The following is a 22,682-nucleotide window of genomic DNA, read 5'->3' on the forward strand; positions in this document are numbered from 1 at the left end:
AACGCACTTGCTCATCAACAATCTGTGAGGACAATGACTCTCCAAATTGATCTACGTGTTGCAGAAGTGCAACTCGAATGGCTCTATCATTTGAGGAGAACAGCTTCACAATGGTTGGTAATACCTGCATAATAGTAGAAATTTAACAATCTATTTTAATTAGAGAATGATGGTGAAATCAAAGAGATGAAATTGGTATATTGACCTTCATATTGAACTCTTCAGCTGAAAGCCACGAACCCATTTTCAGCAATGCAGTTAAGGCAGGAGCAGCAGCTGAACCAAATTCCAAGGCAGAAGACAACAACGGAAGCAACTAGAGTATACAATCAAAAGGCAAGGTTAACCTTTTGCAGGCATCATAAGGTTAGTTAATATAAAATGAACAAATGAGGGTGCAGAATTCAGGAACCTTCTTCAACACAATTTGGCGAGGAAGCTGTTCAGCTAGGTTTGGAAGCTTACGGAAAAAAGAATCTTTCTCAACACTGTCTTTTAAGTTTAGAATCTCCATGAATTGAATAGTCTCCACCAACTTATTATGAAAATATTCTAACAAGTAATAATTATTGGGTCAGACTTTGTTTCCTTTTCCCTTTTAAAGAGAAAGGCCTTAAATAACATCTAACAAAGCTCATAATACAATAAATAAATGTAACAGATTGTACAAGTGAAGATTGTCGTTAGGAATAATAACAATATAAAGGTGTATTCCTGTGGATGACAATAGTTAGTTTTTCCCTACAGATCCCATGAAAGTTGTACAGTTTTCCAAAATGCTATTACCTCATTATTGGGGCTGATGATTGCAACTTCTGCAACTTAGCCCCCTGAAACAGATAAGTATACAATCCAAGTCCTTGCATATGGCTTACATAACAACCTTCTAAATCAAAACATTTTTTTAGAAGGCTTTGTTAGCATGCCAAATTTAGGGAAACAATCTCATTTAATTGATATGCACGTACATGATACTAGAATGAGCATCTACAAAATATATTCATTTACTATTAAAAAGTACACAAATAATATGAAAGAATAAGTAGTATCTAAATTTTTTTAGCCAACTATCTATATTTTATATATATTTTTCAAGCTCTTGCTGACACAAAGTGGTTTACCCAAGAACATTTTCTTGCCAGTCATGTTTTATTAATTTATATTTCATAATTTATTATATATAATGAGTTTTAAAACTAAATAAAAATATATACACAGTCACTAGTAAATCTATAATGTCCAAAAGTCTAATTGAGTAATACACATTCACATGGCTAGTAAATCTATGTCCTATAATAGGTCCAAGAATTTTCAAAAATTACCTTATTTCATACTAGAAAGTCAAACATGTTTATCAAATATAATGAAAAATGAAATAAGAGTCTGTCAAAAATTACCATATTTCATTTTTATTGGCCAAACTATTAGTAACTTTTCACTTTTCATCATGTTTTTCTTTCCTGCAAATTGTTTTCCCCAAAAAAAAACAATTTCTTGGCACCTATTTTCAAACTATTCATTTTTATTTGAATAAGGTTAGCATTTAATTGCTAAAATTCTTCATACAGAGACACTGATATGAGATTTTAGAGAGTATAAAACAATATAACCTAGTCCATTATTGTACAATGTTATCTATTTTTAAACTAATATGGTTAGATAGTAAATGAAAATTTTGGTTGGCAGGAAATTTTTTTGGAAAAACATTGCAAGAAAAAGAAGTTAAACAGAACATGACAAAGAATATTTCAAGTAACATGAAAATTAACAGTTAAACACTGTAGGAATGTTACATAAAGTACATGTTACACTATCAAAAATGTCAAAAATTCTAGGCAGACTTGAATAAATTACAGCACAGGTGTGTCAGCGAGGGAAGAATGACAGATTAATAAGAAAGAGGCCTAACATCTAGCTGTTCGTATCTAGCAAATACAAAAACTATATTTTGGTGATTCTATGTTCTTCCAGGAGTAGTAAAACTGAATCTCTCTAAAATGGAAACTTCTATTTAAGCACTGAATTTGAGATTATAGTAGATGTTAATCCTAAAAGACAGGTAATAAAAACTAGAAAAGGAACTCACCACTGTTGTCAATAAGCTTTGATGGATTCAATCTGCGAGATGGTGTGGAACTCAAAAGCCTCTGGTAATCTGGAAGGAGAGACTTCACGACGAAAAAGACAAATTACACATGTTATAGTACTCTTTCAATAGTAGCTTAACATTTAAATATAAAGAACAACAAATAACCTTTTCTAGTTGTTTACTAAGCCTCCATCCATACAAAAATATAATAGATTGTAAGTAAGCATTTTCAAAATGACAATGCAGCAATTAGTTTGTTGAAGGAACAAGCATAAAGAGAATGAAACTTATCAATGCTAACCTTTGGAATGAAAGAGGTGTTTCGAAGTTCCTCTGTTTTGGATAATTTTGTGCCAGAAAAAATCTCATAAATCAAACACCCTGGAAAGGGGATGATAAGTTATCATACCAAAATTTCAGAGCTAAGCAAACTTAAATCAAATGCAGATCCACAGAATATGCACTAACATAGGCCATTGCAACTGGAACTTCACACACTTAAATATCTGACAAGCATTAACAAAACCATATCAGTATTACCCAAGTGAAAACATGCATTGATAATATAACCATCAACTTGATGGTGTTTCAACTTAGGCCACTTTAACCAATGTAATGAACATCGTTTGCTGGTGATAGGGTGAGGAGTAGTAGACAGTCAGGATACAACAAATATTGCAGTCTCACTCATGGATAATAAGCATCATGCAAGAATGCAACCTACAGGGATGTCAACACAATCAAATCAATTGAGTAGTAATCAAGCCTTGTCTTCAATTTACATTAACTATTGGCATTGCATGTGTGCAACCAATTCATTCACATGCTAAACTAAACCTTTTAAATTTCACAATTAACTCGAACAGGCAATCCTAGAACATGGAAGATTATTATCCAGACTTCTTCATTTTTTGAATTTCAATAATGTAGCACTTATAGAGATGTGAAAGTATTTTGAGTCTACAGTAACCATAGGAAGATAGTTTAATGAATCCATTCATTGAATATTTGTCATAAGTTTTAACGTTGGCCGGCAACCTAACGCAACCCTCCTCCTTTATCCAGGCTTGGGACCGGCCATGACCGGTCGTCACTAATAATCTAAGATTTGGAGCATGGAACATAGGAACTCTCACTGGTAAATCAATGGAGGTAGTAGATATGATGATTATGAGAAGAATTAGTATTTTGTGTGTACAAGAGATAAAATGGGTAGGCGAGAAGACAAAGATGATAGAGAACTCGGGTTTTAAGTTATGGTACACTGGAAAGAGTAAAGCAAGAAATGGAAGTGGGTATTATTGTAGATAGTTTGTTAAAGAATGAAGTTGTAGGAGTAGTTAGAAAAGGGGATAGAATTATAGCCCTTAAGATAACAGTGGCGAAAAAAACTATGAACATAATTAGCGTATATGCACAACAAGTAGAATTAGATGAAGCTACCAAATTAAGGTTTTGGGAGAACTTAGATGAAATATTAAAAAATATTCCACCAAATGAAATGATTTTAATAGGAGGTGATCTAAATGGGCATGTCAGAGTGAAAAATGAGGAATATGAGAGGGTACATGGGAGTTATCGATTTGGAACGAGAAATGAAGAAGGGAAAACTATATTAGATTTCGCGATAGCATATGACCTTATATTAGCTAATACGTTTTTTAAGAAAAAAGAACACTTAGTCACATTCAAAAGTGGAAATAATAAATCGCAAATTGACTTTCTTATGGTTAGGAAAAAGGATAGAAAGATTTGTAAAGATTGCAAAGTCATCCCTGGAGAAAGCTTAACTACCCAACATAGGCTAGTAATGTTGTATATACGCCTCAAACATAGTATCAATAGAAAGAAAATATATACGATTCCTAAAATTAAGTAGTGGAAGTTAAAGGATGGGAAGCAAAATATATTTAAGGAGAAGGTAGAAGTACAAGCATTAGGTGAAATATACGATGACTCTAATACAACATGGGATAAGATGTATCAAAGTTGAAAATAGTAACTAAGAGTGTACTCGGTGAGTCAAAGGGGCATGCACCACTAAGGAATCTTGGTGGTGGAATGAGAAAATACAAGAGAAAGTGAAGGAAAAACGAATAGCTTATAAGGAATTATATATTTATAAGAACGAGAAAAACTTAAAAAAATATACAATAGCCAAGAAAGAAGCTAAGATAGTAGTGAGTGAAGCAAAAAATGAAACTTTTGAATGATTATATTAAAAATTGGATAAAAAAAAGGGGAAAGAGATATTTATAGAATAGCTAAAGTGAGAGAAAGGAAAACAAAAGATCTTAGCCAAATAAAATGTATTAAAAATGAATGTAATAGGGTATTAGTAAACGATGAAGAAATAAAAGAGTGGTGGAAGAGACATTTTCATTAACTTTTTAATGAAAGTTTAGGTGACCAACTTAACTTAGGTAATTTAAGTAGGTCAAATGAACATAGAAATTTTAATTTTTATCGTAGAATTCAAATTTCAGAAGTAAACAAACTTTAAATGAGATGCACAATGGAAAATCCGTTGGACCAAATGATATTTCGATAGAGGTATAGAAGTGCCTAGGGAAACAAAGTATTGAATAGCTTACAAAATTATTTAACATGATATTGAAAACGAAAAAATATCTAATCAATGGAAGATAAGCACTCTAGTTCCCTTATATAAGAACAAGGGAGACAGACGCAATTGTGCAACTATAGGGGTATTAAACTAATGAGTCATACTATGAAACTTTAGGAAAAAGTAATAGAAAAAAAATTAAGGAAGGAGACAACAGTGACCGAAAATCAATTTGGATTCATGCCTAGAAGGTCGACAATAGAAGTTATACATCTTCTTAGACAATTAATTGAAAAATATCGAGAGCAAAAACAAGATCTACACATGGTATTCATTGACTTAGAAAAAACTTATGATAGAGTCCCAAGAGAAATTATATGGAAAATTCTAGAAAAGAGAGGTGTTAGCGTAACATATATTAAACTAATTAAGGATATGGACGAGGATGTAACGACCAGAGTAAAAACTTCAGGCAGAGTAACTGAAGCATTTCCAATAAAGATAGGGTTACATCAAGGATTAGCTCTAAGTCCCTATCTTTTTACACTAATTATGGATGAACAGCGCACATTCAAGATACAGTACCGTGGTGCATGTTGTTTGTAGATGATATTATTTTGATTCAAGACACCGTACCATGGTGCATGTTATTTGCAGATAATATTATTTTGGTAGATGAAACACGTGAAGGAGTAAATGCTAAACTAGAATCTTGGCGAAGAACAGTAAAAGGGAAAGATTTTAAGCTTAGTAGATTAAAGACAGAATACATGAAATTTAAGTTTAGCAATATTAGAAGTAATGAGATAATTGTTAAGATAGGAGAGGACGAGTTGCCCGGAACCGAGAGATTTAAATATTTAAGATCAGTTTTGCAAAACGATGGAGGGATTGAGAGAGATGTCTTATATAGAATACAAGCAGGATGGTTGAAATGGAGGGGAGCGTTGAGTGTTTTATGTAACCGTAAAGTACCTCTTAAACTTAAAGGTAAGTTCTATAAAATCGCAATTAGACCTGTTATGTTATATGGAGCTGAATGTTGGGCTATGACTCGAGCACATAAGCAGAAGATGAGAGTTGCAGAGATGAGGATATTAAGATGGATGTGTGGACATACGAGGATGGGCAAAATAAGAAATGAGAGCATTAGAGAGAAAGTCGGAGTTGCATCTATTGAGGAAAAACTCCGAGAGATACGTTTAAGATGGTACGGACATGTACTTAAACGACCAATAAATGCTTCAGTTAGGTGATGTGAAACTATGATAAACATGTATATCAAACAAGGAAGAGGAAGACCAAAAAAGCCTTGGTTAGTAACAATAAAATAAGATAAAATTTATTTAAATATAAATGATGATATAGTAGGAGATAGAGCTTAATGGCGTAAAATGATTCATACAGCCGACCTCACCTAGTGGAAAAAAACTTAGCTGTTGTTGTTGTTGTTGTAGTAACCATAGGAAGATGCAATAGGTATACTTAGATGCATGTGATTCATCAACTATCGGCTTCATTTATCTAGCCTTCTATCATGATTCTACTTTAAACTAAATCAAAGTGGGTAGATCCTTTTAGGTTCCATGACTTGAGATCTTAAGATCGGACATCCTCACGTTTGCCAGTGGTAACTAAATTAAGGGGGTGTTTGGTTTAGGGGAATAGGAGTGGGGAATGGGAATGGGAATCATTGATTGTCATTGTTAATGTTTGGATTATAGGAATAAGAATACAAATAAGTGAATGAATCTTTGAAATTGGGTAATAACTCATTCCCATGTGTCTCCCCTTCAATGAGTCATTACCCTATTTTCATCAATCAAAATATTTCCTTATTTCAAAAATACCCTTGACCTAAAACTAAAATTTTCTCCCTTAATATCAAATATCAAAATATATTTATTTATTTTTTTCTTTCATATCACTTCTCTCTCCTTGTTCTCTCTCATCATATTTTCTCTCTCATTATTTTATCACATACTTTCTCTCTCCTCATTTTCTCAATATCTTCCATCACACTCTCTTTCCTCTTTTTTTCTCATTACACTTTCTCTCTCATCATACTTTCTCTCTCCTCAATCTCTTCCATCACACTCTCTTCCTTTTTTTTCTCATTACACTTTCTCTCTCATCATACTTTCTCTCTCCTCAATCTCTTCCATCGCACTCTCTTCCTTCTTTTTTTTCTCATTACACTTTTTCTCTCATCATACTTTCTCTCTCCTCAATCTCTTCCATCACACTTTCTTTCCTCTTTTTTTCTCATTACACTTTCTCTCTCATCATACTTTCTCTCTCCTCGATCTCTTCCATCGCATTCTCTTCCTTCTTTTTTTTCTCATCACACTTTCTCTCTCCTCAATCTCTCTTGTCACACTCCCTCCTTTTTGTTCCTCAACACACTTTCTCTCTCATCGTACTTTCTCCCTCATCGTACTTTCTCTCTCCTCAATCTCTCTCATCACACTCACTGTTCTCTTTTTTTCTCATCATACTTTCTCTCTCATCATAGTTGCTCTCTCCTCAATCTCTCTCATCACACTCTCTCTCCTCACTTTTTCTCATTACATTCTCTCTCTCTTCATCCTCTCCCATTATACTTTCTCTCACATCATATTTTCTCTCTCATCTTCTCTCATCATGCTCTCTCCTATCACACTCTCTTTTCTCATTTTCTCTCATCACACTTTCTCTCTTTTCATTCTTTCTCATCACATTTTCTCTCTCATCATACTTTCTCTCTCATCATTCTCTTTCATCATATTTTTCTCTCACATCTAATTTTTTTCTTTTATTTTCCTTTAAGGGTAAAAAAGGAAATTTTGATTGATTCCGATAGAAAATATGCAACTAACCAAACATTACTTTTAAGAGTGATATCCATACTCATACCCTTTCACATTCCACAATACAATGATTCTCATTCCAATTCCTATTCCTAGGAAAGAACCAAACGCCCCCTAAGGCTTAGGTATAACTTTAGGTATATGATTTAGTATGTGGAATAATTGCCATCAATTAAGAACAGATGCAAACTAGTTTGCATCAATAAAATGAATGATGTCTGCTCATGGCTAGATGTCAAAGGGTAAAACTCTGAATCTGTTGCATTCTCATGCATTATGCTAATGAGCCCATAGTTCATGAATGGTAGTAGATAAAAACAGATTTGTGGAGAAAGTTCTCAAAAAAAAATATTTCTTTCAAGGAAAAACCCATAATTTATATATGTGCATCAATAAACATCATTTAGTATGCACAGGAAGAAGAATTGATACTTTTTTTAGCCCAAGGGGAAAAAAGGGAAAAAGGAATTGATATGCTTTTTAATTGAAGACTTTACTCACCCAAACCCCATGAGTCAATAGACCAAGGAGGTGACTTCCTAATATTTTGCCAATCTGATTTTGCCAACTCCATTGACTTGTACTGTGATCCAACCAGCCACTCATATTGCTGCATTGCAAGGATGAGAAGTATGAAATACCACACTTAACTATAATTATACCGGAGCAAAGAAATACCATTAAGGAAAATAATGCAGAAAAATATGATTGTAGATGCATTATTTTTGAATAGACATATACATGAGAAATCCGTGATACCATATGATGACTGACACATAATGAAGAAATACTGTAGTATTTGTGTAGTGAAAAATTAGAAAAATTAAGTCAATATGCTTTACCCAAACATCATTTCTTATCAGAAAAACATGGAAAGTATAATATATCACGTGATGACCATTTATTATCTGATGCAATACCTCAATTTCCCTCATAATTGTGGCCTGGGAAAGCAGATGACACATAATACTTGAAAGATCTTTTCAAAAGGAAGCACAAATTATCAAGATAGGTCACATGCTTCCATACAAAAAAATGCATATAGGAAAGTGTGCTTGTGACACCAAACAAATTCTTTGGGCTCCAACAGCAAGAGCTAAAATTAACTCCCCCAAGGCTTCACTCTGACCACTTAGGTATTACATTCATCATCTAAAGATCTGACCGTGATTCCTAGGTCTCATCTGTTTGATCAAGTTCTTCTTGAAGGGTGAATATTCCTCTCGAAGGGTGACAATGATGCAATAAATATATTCCTATTAAAATATATTTCTACTTGTAAAATTAATATTTTTAACTTTTGTTATTTCTATCTACTATCAAACCTAGTAAACTGTGTATGAATCTTATGAGAACCAATGCCAAGTTATTGTCAAACCTACAAAGGAGATTCCCTTTCATCGGTATCATAATTCAATGAATTTCTTTTTCTCAAAATATAATCCTCTCTCAGAGATCACCAACATAGGTAAGGATGGCAATTTGATCCACGCTGGTGAACACCCATATAAGCTCACCATTCTCATTTTTGCCAACTCCTAAGTAGATTGGAGAAGGATGGGACAAGAATTTTATGCCCCACCTTGCCCTACTGCATTTACCCCACTTGGATGCATGAAATCTAATGAATATAATAGGGCAGAATGAGTTGTTCTATTGTATGTGGATTATGTTTCAGTACTTGAACCTGCTTTGAACAAGTAAGATAGGGCAGAATGAGGAAGGTGAATTTGCTTCATAACCTGCATTGTTCACTTTTTATGTCAATGGGAAAGATAATTTAAACCGCTGCCCTACCCATTTTCAACAGATGCATTATCTTAATCATAATAGCCTAATCATCTTCGTTTTTGACAAACACATTCTAGCAATTCTAGCAAACCTAGTGAATTATACCTTTGAAACATCAATAAAGTTAAATTTCTACAATTTTCTCTGCTCTGAGATAGTTGATTGAAGCACATGATATTCACTTGTGCTGCGTCAAGTGGTATAAGGATCAAGTTCAAGAGTAGTCGCAATTTGTTTACGCTTAATTAATTTTTTTTAAACAAAAAATAATGTTTTAGGTTGGAGTCTCCAAGAATCGCAACTTTGACCAAGGGTATTTGTTCGGTTGGCCTAGATGCCTAAATAGAGCCATTGGAGCTTCATTTGAAAGCTTGCTTGGCGGATCTTTTAGCACTAATGCTTCAAAGAACACATCACTAATTTCCTCAATTTTACACAAGTACCAAAAGTAACACCAAGGAACTTGAAAAGTAAAAGTTACTGTATCATTCTTATTTTTGAAAGTTCTCTCGATAATATTCTTTTAACTTAGGATTAAATCTTTATCTATGGGGTATGGGGTGAAACAGAGAATTTTTCTTATTATATCTTCTTGAGAATGTATTTTCTTCTAGAGGGTATCTAGAAACAATGGATTTAGATTGTACCATATATTAGAATATTAGAAGATCTCTAGAAATGACAAGAACTTAACCAAAATGACCTAGGCAGGTCACTGAAAGTTAGCTTGAGGCTTTTTATCTAGGATGAACTCTAGATCAAAGGATTGACTAGAGTAAAATACAGGGCTCTAGTTTGGGTCATTTTCACCAAGTGCTTATTAGTAGCTAGTCATTGTGAAGGGGCACTAGAAATATATCATATACTTGTAGAGCTTTGCCTTATTATCTCGTTTAAAGGGTTGGTTTAACTAACTATAAAAGGTGATGCAAAGGGCACATCATAGGTCATGGAATAGTCATAGATCGTGGAATAAGGAAATTCCGAACTACATTGCATTATCATATTAGTGTTTACTTATTTACTTTTTTTGTTACTGTTGCTTATATCACATTTTAATATTGATCACAATGACACACTTTGTATTTAACATTACATAGTTGTGTTTTCCTAGAACAATCAAAAGAAAGGTGTATGCCCCCCCCCCCCCCCCCCACACACACACACAGGCAAGTCATTCGATCCTACACTAATGACATACTTATGTTCATATGGTAGTTTAGATCTGATAATTAGGAACTCAGAATAAGATGAATCAGATGTTTAGTGATTCATGAAATAGAAAGACCCTTAACAGTTCTTCTGGAGTCAAGTTCTGAATAACATCAAAAGTTCCTTGATCTCAGTAAATGGCATCAGCTGAGAACCATAGGTGTCGACTTTTATCTCCTGGATTACTGATCTAACATCGCTCTTGAACTTCTCCATCTCAAACTAACTATGTAGTATGTACAGATGAAGAGATTCTTTCAATAGTAAATGTAATTTATGGTCTGGGATTTGTTGTAGTTTGGATTAGTTTAGCAGGATTTAACTTTGATATTTCCTAGAAATTGGCGAGTGTGACCTTTACCAATTCCCAGACAAGGAGCACTTTCTGTAATCTACAGGAAATATATGCCATTATAGATCAATTGGTGTAAAACCTCACACATCAAAAGCAAAAAAACAGACCTAAATCCATTTTGCATCAGATGGATCCTTTTTGTGAATAAACTTTGCAAATACTTCGATTTGTATAACTACAAAATTATCCATCTAAAATTACTTTTCTTGTGAAAATGGTTTAGTTGATTATAATAAGAAGAAATATGCTAAAAGCATGTTGCAGACATGTCTTTTCAATTTTGTACGAATTTAGCATGTCACAATATCAACTAATAATTTATTCACTAAAGAATGTCATCTGAAATTGAAATAGAATCTAGTGAAAAGCTAGAATTAGAATACCAGCATTGCACTGTTAGAAACTTCACTGTTCCCATCAAATTCTGATAGCACATCAAAGGCGTGTAGCTTCCAGTCTAACGTTGGAGTCACCACAACACTGTCCAAGCACACATTACCATGAACCTGGAATTAAATAAGTACAAAAAATCATTAGCATCATGCTACTTCAATGTCAAAGTTCCATAATGGAAACAGCATTGTCCAATAGAAAGATATAATGCCAGAGGATTCCAGATTCAAGTGAATATATTTTAGTAATTATACATGACACAAGGATTAGTGCACCAGAAATTTGAAGAGTAATTGTCCTACTCATCCTAGATTGGTTCATAATGAAGAATCTGTCTGCAAAGTCAATGGAATACTGAATAAAAACTTCATTTTCTAGGGAAACAATTGACAGCCAAGCATAAAAATAAATGGTATAAAAAACTTTTTATTCTTTACCACACACAATGGTGTCTTTAAGTTTTGAGAAACATTCAATATTTATGAACAATAGCTCATAATCGATAGCAAGAAGATAAACATGACAAATACAAATAACTAACAGCTACATTTTTCCATGGTAACAAAGACAGGAGTGAAATATCTTGTAAAATATTATATGAAGTAAGCCTCTAAACTATAAACATGGTGAAAGTTACATTAAGAAAGTAGCGGCATGATCAAATATAGCAGTTTTTAGGTCAGGAAATAATAGAACTATATGTCTTGAGCATCAAGATAAAAGTTGGATTGAATTTTTTTGGGTCTAAGAGGTAAGAGATTACTTACAAGCTTACAATCATTATTTAGAAAGCTCACAGCTTTAGATATCTGATGTAGACCCCACGCAAAATATTCATCCCTGAATGAAAAGACTTTCAGGTGAAATGGGAAGAAAATCAACATAATTTGGGGGGAAAAAAAGACAAAATTCAATGACATCAAATACGAAGTTTAAGATTCAGAAAACAAAAATTCAGATGGCCAAACTCACTTAAAAAGGTAAGAAAATCATAGTCTCTTAAACTCATTTTTATAAATCTCATGCCTTATAATGGATCAAAACTCAAACAGGTGAATCCATTTCAGGTAAGTGGTAAAATAATGTGGACCTTATTGAAAATGCATTATCAGGTCATTGTCAAAAAGAATAAAGTTGCTTTAAGTTGGTTATGGACCTTATCAGGTTATCAGAAGAAAATATTGTCACAAAAACGGAGTTACTCGCCAGCAAAATGAGTATGGTGGCAGAACCTAAATGGGTAAATTTCCATAAATATTTCAGTACCACAACAACGTTTTCATGTAATCCATGAGAAAATTCACTTACCTTTGTGTGCCACTTAAATTTAATTCCTTGATCTTTTCTGAGAGAGGCATGACCGGTTCTGTCACAATGTAAATAGTACATTTCATAGCAGATCCATCTGAAACCTCAGCCTCAGTGCTGTGTAGGAAAGACAGGATATTTGGATGCCTAACCTGGAAATAAACGCATCAACTTACTTTGCCAACTAAATCTCGAACGCGTGCAACATAGCACATGAGAGATGAATATGGAGAACATGATACTGATACATTCATATGGGCATGCCAGGAATGTGACAAATATAATCCAATGAAATTAAAATTTCAAACATGATGTGATGAATTGAAGCAGAGTAATTTTCACCAAAACAAGATTATGCAAATAGGGAAAATTAATCCAACAAGTTTTAGAATAGGAAATAAGAATTCCTGTCCTTTATACATAAGAAAAGTGAAATATATTGTATCATTCTGATCAAAAGAAAAGGACTCACAACTGAAACCGACAAGTGGAAGCTCAATATAAGTGCATACCGTCCGCAAGCGCTTAACACCATTACGGCCTGCTATCAAGTGACCATCTTGACTGCTGCTTCCTGAAAGAATAAATATCGATACAGCCGATCCATCTTCCTGGAAGCACGATCAACAAAGCTACGAGTCAATAAAACTAGAAGGAAAAACTGACAAATTGTAGGATGAAACATAAATACTACAACAACAACAACTGAAAACAAACAGTTTACAGAGAATGTCTTGAAGGTTTTCTATGGCCTATGCTAATTAAACAGGATCCATGAGGGTAAGAATCAATACTGCTTGCCCAATTTGATTTGTGATCTCTGAAAATAGTTAAAATGACAGCATTGAGGTACTCAAAATGCAAAGTATTACTAGCCTAAAAAGCCTTGCAAACTTGTGCAACTTCAGCTAGTTAAATTCACCCAAAGCGCTAAGCCTAACGGAAAAAAGAAATAATATAACGTGTTATTCCAGAAAATAATTGATCGATCGATTTTACCATTCCTACCACTATCAGATCATAGCCAAACTGATCCCAATTCGACGACGAAGGCAAATAAACAGCAGGAACAGGTAAATGGCACTCGAGATAGAAATTTAACGAGTAGAGATCAACAAGATCAAATATCATAATAGCTATGCCCGAGAACAAAAAAGTGGAACCTTGGAAGTGCCGCGGGAGTGAGTCCAGGAGCCCCAGGAGGAGTGGTAGGGCTCGCCGATGTTGTAGGGGAGATCCTTGATGCCTGTCCCAGATCCTCCCACTACTCCCTTCAAAAACTTGAACATCCTCCTCCTCGATTGAGACTCGGACGGGAAAATCGAAGAAGGGCAGCGAATCGGGAGATCTGACTGTGGGAGGAGAAGGAGATCGCGCAACGAAATCGACAGAATTTCCTTATTTCCCTCTTCCGACAAAATTGCATGTTGGTCCTTAGTATTCGGTTTTTAACATTTGCGCCTATCATTTTTGAAAATTACTTCTACCGTATAAATATTTATTTTATTACTCGTTAAAAAGAATAAAATAAGGGTTATTCAAATATTATAATATTGTACTAAATATAAATGATGCATCCAATGTTGAAAAATAATCAAAAAAAGTGTCTTACTTTTAAATTCACCAAAAGGCATACAAATTTTCCAAAATAGTCTTCATCCATAGGTGTGTAAATGAGTCAAGCCGCTCGTGAGCTTTTCGAAGCTCGATTCGATAAAAGTTCATTTGAGCTCGTTTAATGAGGCTCATTAAGATAAACAAACCAAACTCAAACTTCACAATATTCGGCTCGTTAGCTCGTGAACATGTTCGTTAAGCTCATAAATCAACTTTTAAATAAAAAAATAATAATTTTGATATTGAATTTATAAATTTTACACTCTACTTATGAAAAACATAGACAACTATATTAAATTTATTTATTAGAATAAAATTATAAATTTTAATCAGAATATTATAATTTTTTAAAAATATATAATTTAGTTTTTAATGAATATTTAAATTTATAATTTATATTTATTAAGCTCGTTTAGGCTCGATAAAAGTTCGAATAAGCTCGTGAGCCATGAATATATTCGTTAAATAAAGCTCGAGCTCGGCTCGATTATAAACGAGTCAAACTTAAACATCCAAGAGTTCGGCTCGACTCGACTCGATTACACCCTTATTCATCCAACCTACTTTATTAGATGTGTTACCATTTTGATCATTTGACTAATCAATCGATTAGATGTGAAGTAAGAGGCAGAATGATTCTTAAGTAACGCTGATTTCAATCTTACGTGGGATATTTTAGAATGTCCATGTATTTTGAATCACTAGTGATGTTGGATGTTAGGTCAAATTTATCTATACTTTTTATTTTACTTGATAGTCGGTCCGTGAAATCGAGTCATTTGCCTCTAAGATTAGTTATCATTTTAATTATTTGACTCATCAATCAATTAAATATAAATACGGTGGAAAGAGGTCAGAATGATTCTTATATAACAAGAATTTAAATCTCATGGGGAATATTTTGGAATGGCGATGAAATTGGAACGATGTTAGATATTCATCTGTATTATTTAGTGGCTAGTTTGTGAGATTGAGTTATTCACCTCTAAAATTAATTGAATCGAAAACTTAGATATCTGAATTACATATTTAAAAATGTACAGATGTGATTCTTGTGGATAGGCTATCGTCAAATTTCTTTAAGATCATACTCAGTTTTTTTTTTCAATTTTGAGTTTTCATGAATACCAGATGCTTTTGATAAATAATAATAATAATAATAACTGCATATTCTAAGCTTTGAATATATGTTAAATGGAAATAGTTGCTTTCCTAGAATTTTGAGTCATCTAGGTTTCAGATTTTGAGTCCTTCTTGCCATTAAATTTTTGTTTACCAAAGGTAGAATGGTAAATTAGTCAAGTAAAATCAAATTTTATGGTGTTCAAATTTATTTAATAGCAAATCGAATCAAATCAAGTCAAGTTGAATTTAGAATGAATCAAATCTTGCCTCTAGAGGTAGGATGTTTATGGTTAAGTCCTCCAGTAATAGATCAGGAATATAGAGTTTGAAACTCAACTATGATGTATTATTAGAATTTTTTCTCCTTAATAGGTAGTTGACCTGAGAATGTTGGCTGTCAGAATGGACTTCCATGAGTATTTTCCTAATTTATCTAGGTGGTCGGTGGTAAACTTCTGTGAAATCGAGTTGATCATCTGTTAACCATTTTTATTAAAATGAACTAAACCGTTAAAATAAGTATTTAAACTCACTTGGTTTCTTTTTAATGATCTTGAGCTTAATTTAAATTTGGCTTGAGTTTGATTCATTTAGATATTATTAAGATTTCAATTTAAGTTTGTTTGAAACTTTTTATATTTTAAATTTGTTTGATTATCTTTGGACTTGTTTGATCATTTTAAAAATTTCTTTATTTATTTAAAATATTGATAATAGTTTTACTGATAAACAGATATTGAACATTGTTTACGAAAGTTATTCATGAATATTATTTATGAATATTAATAAGTTTGACACATATATGTTCAAGTTATTCGTATAGTTTAACGAGTTAATTAAATTTATTCATTTAATTTATCTTGTGTATATTGAATAAATATAAACAAACTTTTATCAAGTTAAGCATCAAATTTATTCATGAACATTGCATTCATTCACAATCCTAGCTAAAGATGTTGACGACCATTAGCCGGTCGATTGGTCAATGAACTAAAAGTTGCTCTAATGAGTTAGATGTGATTTCAATCAACATGTCATCAAATATATTTTATATCATATACTTAGATTCAGGTTAAATTAACATTATTGTACTCTTAAGGTCCTCCGAAACTTGTTTTATATTATTTTTTTCATATCTTGAGCCCTAAATGACCCTCAAATATTTTTAATCAAAAGTAATTGATAGCTTTAAAAGCTTCATATTTGTGTTAAATAGGCATTACTAGCATTGTTACATTTTTGGAGTTCCTAGTTTGCCCATTGATCCATACAGAAAAGTTGGAAAGTTAGGACATGATGGCTTCGCCGACCGGTTGTGGACTTCGCTCCGCTCTACAAAACAAGCAACGTCAGTGCCGAGTCAGAGAAGGGGTCCCCGGCGTTGGCTCTCCGACGCTCAAGTCAGCTACTGAATGTGGAGAAAAGTTGAGCAACTGTAGAACTATGCGCAAACAGTAGGCAACGCGTACCTCCGCCGATGATGGACCCCCTTTATATAGAGCTCTGGTGGATAACATACGCGCTTCTCGAGGCATTGGCACACTCTCCAATATATCCCGCGAAAGGGTCTGTCAGGAAAGTGTAAGTGCAGTTTGCATTAACGGTCTTACTAAGGTTTTAATGAATGACAAAGTAAGTTAAGTTAGGTATTGTTGTGATCTAACCATTTTACCAAATGTGTAGGAGTTAATCAGATAGGTCAACGGGCCTATCGGATATCTGATTTGAAGTCTAGATAGGTCAACGGGTCGACCAAATATTTGGCAAGAAGTCTAGATAGGTCGACGGGTCGACCGGATATTTGACAAGAAGTCCAGATAGGTCGACGGACTGACCGGATATCTGGCAGGAAGTACAGTTGGGTCTGTGAATCAGGCAACTAGCAAACTTGTAAGTAAAGGTAAGTCACTAGAGGAGAGTGACTAAGTAAGGGCGCGTCCCGGTTGAGGGGATAGTAGGTGTCGGTCTAGGTTAGGTTCATTTCAGATCCCTAATCTGAGACCTTGACTACTTCCTGGTCCTGGAAGGACATGAACTAATTACCACTCATTATTATAATTGTGCTAACTTTTTTTTATAGGGTAGATGTTTTAGATTTGGATTAACATCTTTTTTCAGGACAAAAGAGCAAAAAAACTTTCGGATGAACAGGACCTGAAAGTGCCTTAAATACTGATGGAAGTCGCTTTCGCATTGTTCATGGAAGGCGCCTTCCGCAGGATAAAATTTGAACTTCATCGCGGATAAGAGTCGGGACGATTAGAATCAGATTTCTCAGGTTAGAGGCGCCTTCGATGGCTATGGAAGGCTCCCTCCAAGCCCTTTATAAAGATGCTCGCCTAAAGCTTCATATACAACACTCATACGAGCTTCTACGCATCTAAACGACCTTCCGATTGCTCCGGGCTCCTGCCGCGACTCTGTTCCGAAGCTGCTACGCCCAACTATTGCTCCGAGGATTTCCGATCACGGCCGGCATACCAACACACGAGCTCTCTCACATCAAAGTGTTTTGGTAACGGAATTATTTCTTTGTAATTAATTATTGCAAAAGAACAAGTGCAGGGTGTTGCACTTATTCTAACTTTCCTTGTACTTGATTCCCTCTTCCGGAGGTACCGGAAAAGGCATTTTAGTAGATTATCCTGTTAGTAATTAGCCCTAAGAGCCAATCATGAGATGATTAGGTTTTTTGGATTAATCATTGAGTTAGACTCGAATGAACCCACTCATTGGATTAAGTGTAATCCGAATTAGACTCATTCAGTTAGACTCAAATAGATCCAATTGTTGGATTGAGTCCAATTACATGGAAATCAATGGGTTAGACTCATTGGGTGAACTTGAGTTCAACAAGGAAGTTGAATGGTCAAAATTCAACCATTGGATTGAATGGTTGATTTTGAGCCATTGGATTAGAAGATGAAAGGGTGGAAACTCTTAGTATTCCATTGGATGATTATAAATATCATTTGGATGATATTTTCATTAGAGATTTTTATCACTTAAGAAGGTGAAGAATCTCTTTGCATCTTCTTCTTCCTCCTTCCCTTGCTTGGCCGAAACATATATTTGAGGTTGCTAGCACAACCTTGTGTGTTTCCTTCTCCATCTTGTTGAGTTTGTGAGACAAACAAATGCAAGGCTTGTTCGTGTGGATACCGTAGAGGCACGAACGCTTGATCGTGCTGTGATCTGAGCTGTCGGGAGATCGTGAGCACGCTTCAAAGGTATAACTCTATCATGTCTTTAGATCTAACTTAGTATAAGATTATGTTTCCCTTCGCATGGATCTTCTGGAGGAAATAAGTTTTTCCGCTGCACGTTTGCGTGTTTAGCAACCTATTCCCTTACAGTGGTATCAGAGCCACTTGCGAAGGGATATGCTAAGTTATTAGAATTTTTATATATGATATAGAAATTGCATGATAGAGTTTTCTATGATTGGAAAAATTGTGAGTTTCGGCCACACTCGACTCTCAGCCAGATTATGGGTCTCGGCCATACTATGAGTATTGGCTAGATTCGGAGTTTCGGCCAAATCTTGAGTCATGACCGAAAGTTGGTGTGTGACCAACAAGGTCTCGGATAGAGTTGTTTTGTTTGGAACAAAACGAAGTTGGTGTATGACCAACAAGTTCTCGGCTAGAGATGTTTTGTTTAGAATGAAACATAGTTAGTATTGTGGGTAGTGTCTCGGGAATGTAGTAACTCCTAAACGAGTATGCAAAATTAATTTTGCTTCGGGACCGCCGTGGCGTTGCGGCTCATAATTAGTTGCTCCAATCATTGTGAAATTTTATGTCATGAGTATATCGTGAATATAAATGGCATGGTGCATGGTTATGACCCTTTGACCTCAATGTGATTGGATGTGTGTAATGTTGTAATTCATAATACGGCCTGCGTGTCGTTCCTTCATCCCCTTTTATTCTTGTTATAATTAAATTACACTCGAATGTAACTTGAGTTTCTTTAGATTTTGTAATGTACAAAATTAGAAAGAGTTAGTCTTCTGGAAGACGGATGAAAAGGAAGGAAGGACAACAACACACGATAACCAAGGAAGCGCTTGGAGAAGCGACTTAGACCTAGGTTGACTTATCACTCTTCTCATTGGCTTGAGAAGATCGTAGTTTATGGGGGACATAACCATGTCACGTTTCAACTTGTGTATATGTTGATATGTCATGATGTATGTGATGCATGTGTAGCTATCGTAATTAGGTCATTTACATATGCCTACCAGAGTTTGGTACTCATTATTACCTCGATCATCTGTACTCAGGTTTGCCAAAGCAAAGTGGCTCGTTTTATCTTGGTAGAGTGCGATAGGATAATTGTGATGTCCGACTACCAACCATTGGGTACGACTTAATTAAGTTATCTCAATTGGATTGAGAACTTAAAGGCATATCCCATAAGATGTAAATCATATTATACTAGTATTGGACGATTAGCCAATGCTAACTCAAGATTAATTATAATATAGATTTCATAAGATGGGAAGATGAACAAAGAGTGTTGTTCATCTAAGGATACAAGAGTTACATAGGATGTAATTGGTGAGCGTTGTCTACCTAAGTTATATAAATATTGGGCGATTAGCCAAAGCTAACTCAAGAAAAGTATAATATAGATTTTGTCCAATTGGTACACGTTGCCTACCTATTTATACAAGTCTTGGACGATTAGCCAAAGCTAACTCAAAATGAGGTATAATGTGGATCTTGCCACACTAGAATGTCTTTGCTTATGGGTATAGAACTAGTAGTGACTTGCTTCTATCAAGATTTAGAATTTAGTGGGAGAATCATTTAATTAAATATCTAATTAAATGATAGATATATGATACTAAGACCTGCATTTTACTATTGTATATTACCATGTCGTCAAGTACAACAAATACCCTCTCTTTGCGATCTGTCCTTGATAAGAAGAAGCTCAATGGAGCTAATTTCCTGGACTGGTATAGAAACCTGAGAATAGTCCTCAAACAAAAACGAAAACTGTATGTCCTAAAGCAGCCTATTCCTGAAGCACCCCCTACTAATGCCACTAGAGCTGATAGGGATGCTTACAAGAAGCATCAAGATGACGCAGTAGATGTGCCATGTCTCATGCTCGCGACTATGAAGTCTGAGCTTCAGAAGCAACATGAGAACATGGATGCTTATGATATGGTTGAACATCTTAGACAACTGTATCAAGGACAAGCAAAGCATGAGAGATTTGAGATATCCAAAGCACTGTTTCAAAGCAGAATGCAAGAAGGAAGTCTCGTTGGCCCATATGTGCTCAAAATGATCAGGTATGTAGAGAATCTACAAAGGTTGGGATTTCCACTAGGCCAATAATTGGCCACTGATCTTATCTTGCAGTCGTTGCCCGATAGTTATAGTCAATTCATCATGAACTACAACATGAATGAAATTGAGAAACCACTAGTTGAAATGTTGAGCATGTTGAGAACTGCTAAACTCAACCTTAAGAAAGCAAAACCTGGTTCCATTTTGATGGTGTTTAAAGGGAAAGGCAAGTGGAAGCCTAAAGGTAAGGGTAAGACCCAAGCCAAAGGTAAGGGCAAGGCTCATGCACTGAAACCCAAAGGTGGGGTTGCTAAGGAAGGAACCTGCTTCCACTGCGGTGAGACCGGACATTGGAAGAGGAACTGCAAAGGGTACCTAGAGGAAATGAAACGAAAGAGAAGTGAGACTTCTGTCTCAGATATATATGTTATAGAAGACAATCTATCTATTTCTTCTTCATAGGTATTAGATACCGAATGTACATCTCACATTTGTACTAATGTGCAGGCGCTGAGAAATAGTAGATTATTGACAAAGGGCGAAGTGGACCTACGAGTAAGCAATGGTGCAAGAGTTGTTGCTGTTGCTGTAGGAACCTACTCCTTATGTTTACCCACTGGGCTTGTTTTAGAACTTGAAGAGTGTTGTTATGTGTCTGCTTTAACCAAAAACATAATCTTTGTTTCTTGTTTAGACAAGAAGGGGTTCTCATTTATAATAAAGGACAAATGTTGTTCTATTTATTTAAATGACATGTTTTATTGTAGTACACCTCTGATAAATGGACTCTATGTTCTAGACTTTGAAAACTCAATCTATAACATTAATACCAAGCAGTTCAAATCTAATGATTTGAACCAAACATATCTCTGGCATTGTCGCTTAGGTCACATAAATGAGAGTCGCATATCCCAACTCCATAAGGATGGACTTTTGGACTAATTTGATTTTGAATCATATGAGGTATGTGAATCTTGTCTTCGAGGCAAGATGACAACGACTCCATTTAGTGGACATGGTGAAAGGGCTAATGGTCTATTAGAACTCATGCATACTGATGTATGTGGCTCTTTCAGAATAGCAGCTAGAGGAGGCTATCATCACTTCATTACCTTCACTGGTGATTTCAGTAGATACGACTATGTGTATCTGATGAGACACAAGTCAGAATCCTTTGAAAAGTTCAAAAAATTCAAGAATAAAATACAAAACCAACTTGGTAAGAGTATTAAGATGCTTCGATCAGATCGAGGTGGGGAATACCTTAGCCAAGAGTTTCATGATCATCTCGTTGAGTGTGGGATAATATCTCAACTCACTCCACCTAGAACATCATAATTGAATGGTGTATCAGAAAGGAGGAACCGTACTTTATTAGATATGGTACGATTGATGATGAGTCATACAGATCTTCCTACTTCCTTCTGGGGACATGCTCTAGAGACAGTCGCTTTCACACTTAACCGAGTTTCATCCAAGGCTGTCATAAAGACACCATATACGATATGGACAGGGAAGAGTCCCAATATGTCGTTTATGAAGATTTGGGGTTGTGAGGCTTACGTTCGACGACAAGTCTCAGATAAACTAGAACCCAAATCCGATAAGTGCTACTTTGTTGGATATCTCAAGGAAACAAAGGGATATTACTTCTATAATCCCACACATGGCAAGGTGTTTGTTGCCAGAACTGATGTATTTCTAGAAAGGGAATTGATTTCTAGAAAAACTAGTGGGAGTGAAGTCGATCTTGAAGAAGTTCAAGATACTAGCACTGACAATGTGATGGAAATTGAATAGGTACCATAAGATGTTATGGATCAGGATTTTGTTGCAACACAAGAGGTTATGGAACAACAACTTGTTCAAGTAGCACATGCTCTACGCAGATCTGATAGGATTCGTCGTCAACCTGAGAGATATTCTTTTCTCTTGTCTGACCACGGTGATGTAGAGCTTATTGGTCTTAATGAGCCTACATCTTATCAAGAAGCTGTACAGAGCCCAGATTTTGAGAAATGGCTGAAGGTCATGAGATCTGAAATGGAATCCATGTACACTAACCAAG

At 34.9% G+C, this 22,682-nt stretch overlaps 1 protein-coding gene across 1 annotated transcript in view; it reads right to left on the reverse strand.

Moving 5' to 3' along the window:
- LOC122026351 (probable inactive serine/threonine-protein kinase scy1) overlaps positions 1–13,966 on the reverse strand; it is a 28,220-nt gene extending 14,254 nt beyond the window's left edge. Inside the window, exons 1-11 of the mRNA XM_042585036.1 lie at positions 13,727–13,966; positions 13,076–13,174; positions 12,564–12,715; positions 12,023–12,095; positions 11,246–11,368; positions 8,006–8,114; positions 2,391–2,470; positions 2,087–2,168; positions 413–552; positions 206–316; positions 8–124 (exon numbers count right to left, since the gene is read on the reverse strand). Coding sequence (XP_042440970.1) covers positions 8–124; positions 206–316; positions 413–552; positions 2,087–2,168; positions 2,391–2,470; positions 8,006–8,114; positions 11,246–11,368; positions 12,023–12,095; positions 12,564–12,715; positions 13,076–13,174; positions 13,727–13,852 — 1,212 coding nt within the window. The 5' untranslated portion in view covers positions 13,853–13,966. The remainder of the gene's footprint in view (positions 1–7; positions 125–205; positions 317–412; positions 553–2,086; positions 2,169–2,390; positions 2,471–8,005; positions 8,115–11,245; positions 11,369–12,022; positions 12,096–12,563; positions 12,716–13,075; positions 13,175–13,726) is intronic.
- Between the last annotated feature and the right edge of the window lie 8,716 nt (positions 13,967–22,682).

Source organism: Zingiber officinale, chromosome 10A, assembly GCF_018446385.1.
Source record: "Zingiber officinale cultivar Zhangliang chromosome 10A, Zo_v1.1, whole genome shotgun sequence".
Taxonomy (NCBI): domain Eukaryota; kingdom Viridiplantae; phylum Streptophyta; class Magnoliopsida; order Zingiberales; family Zingiberaceae; genus Zingiber; species Zingiber officinale.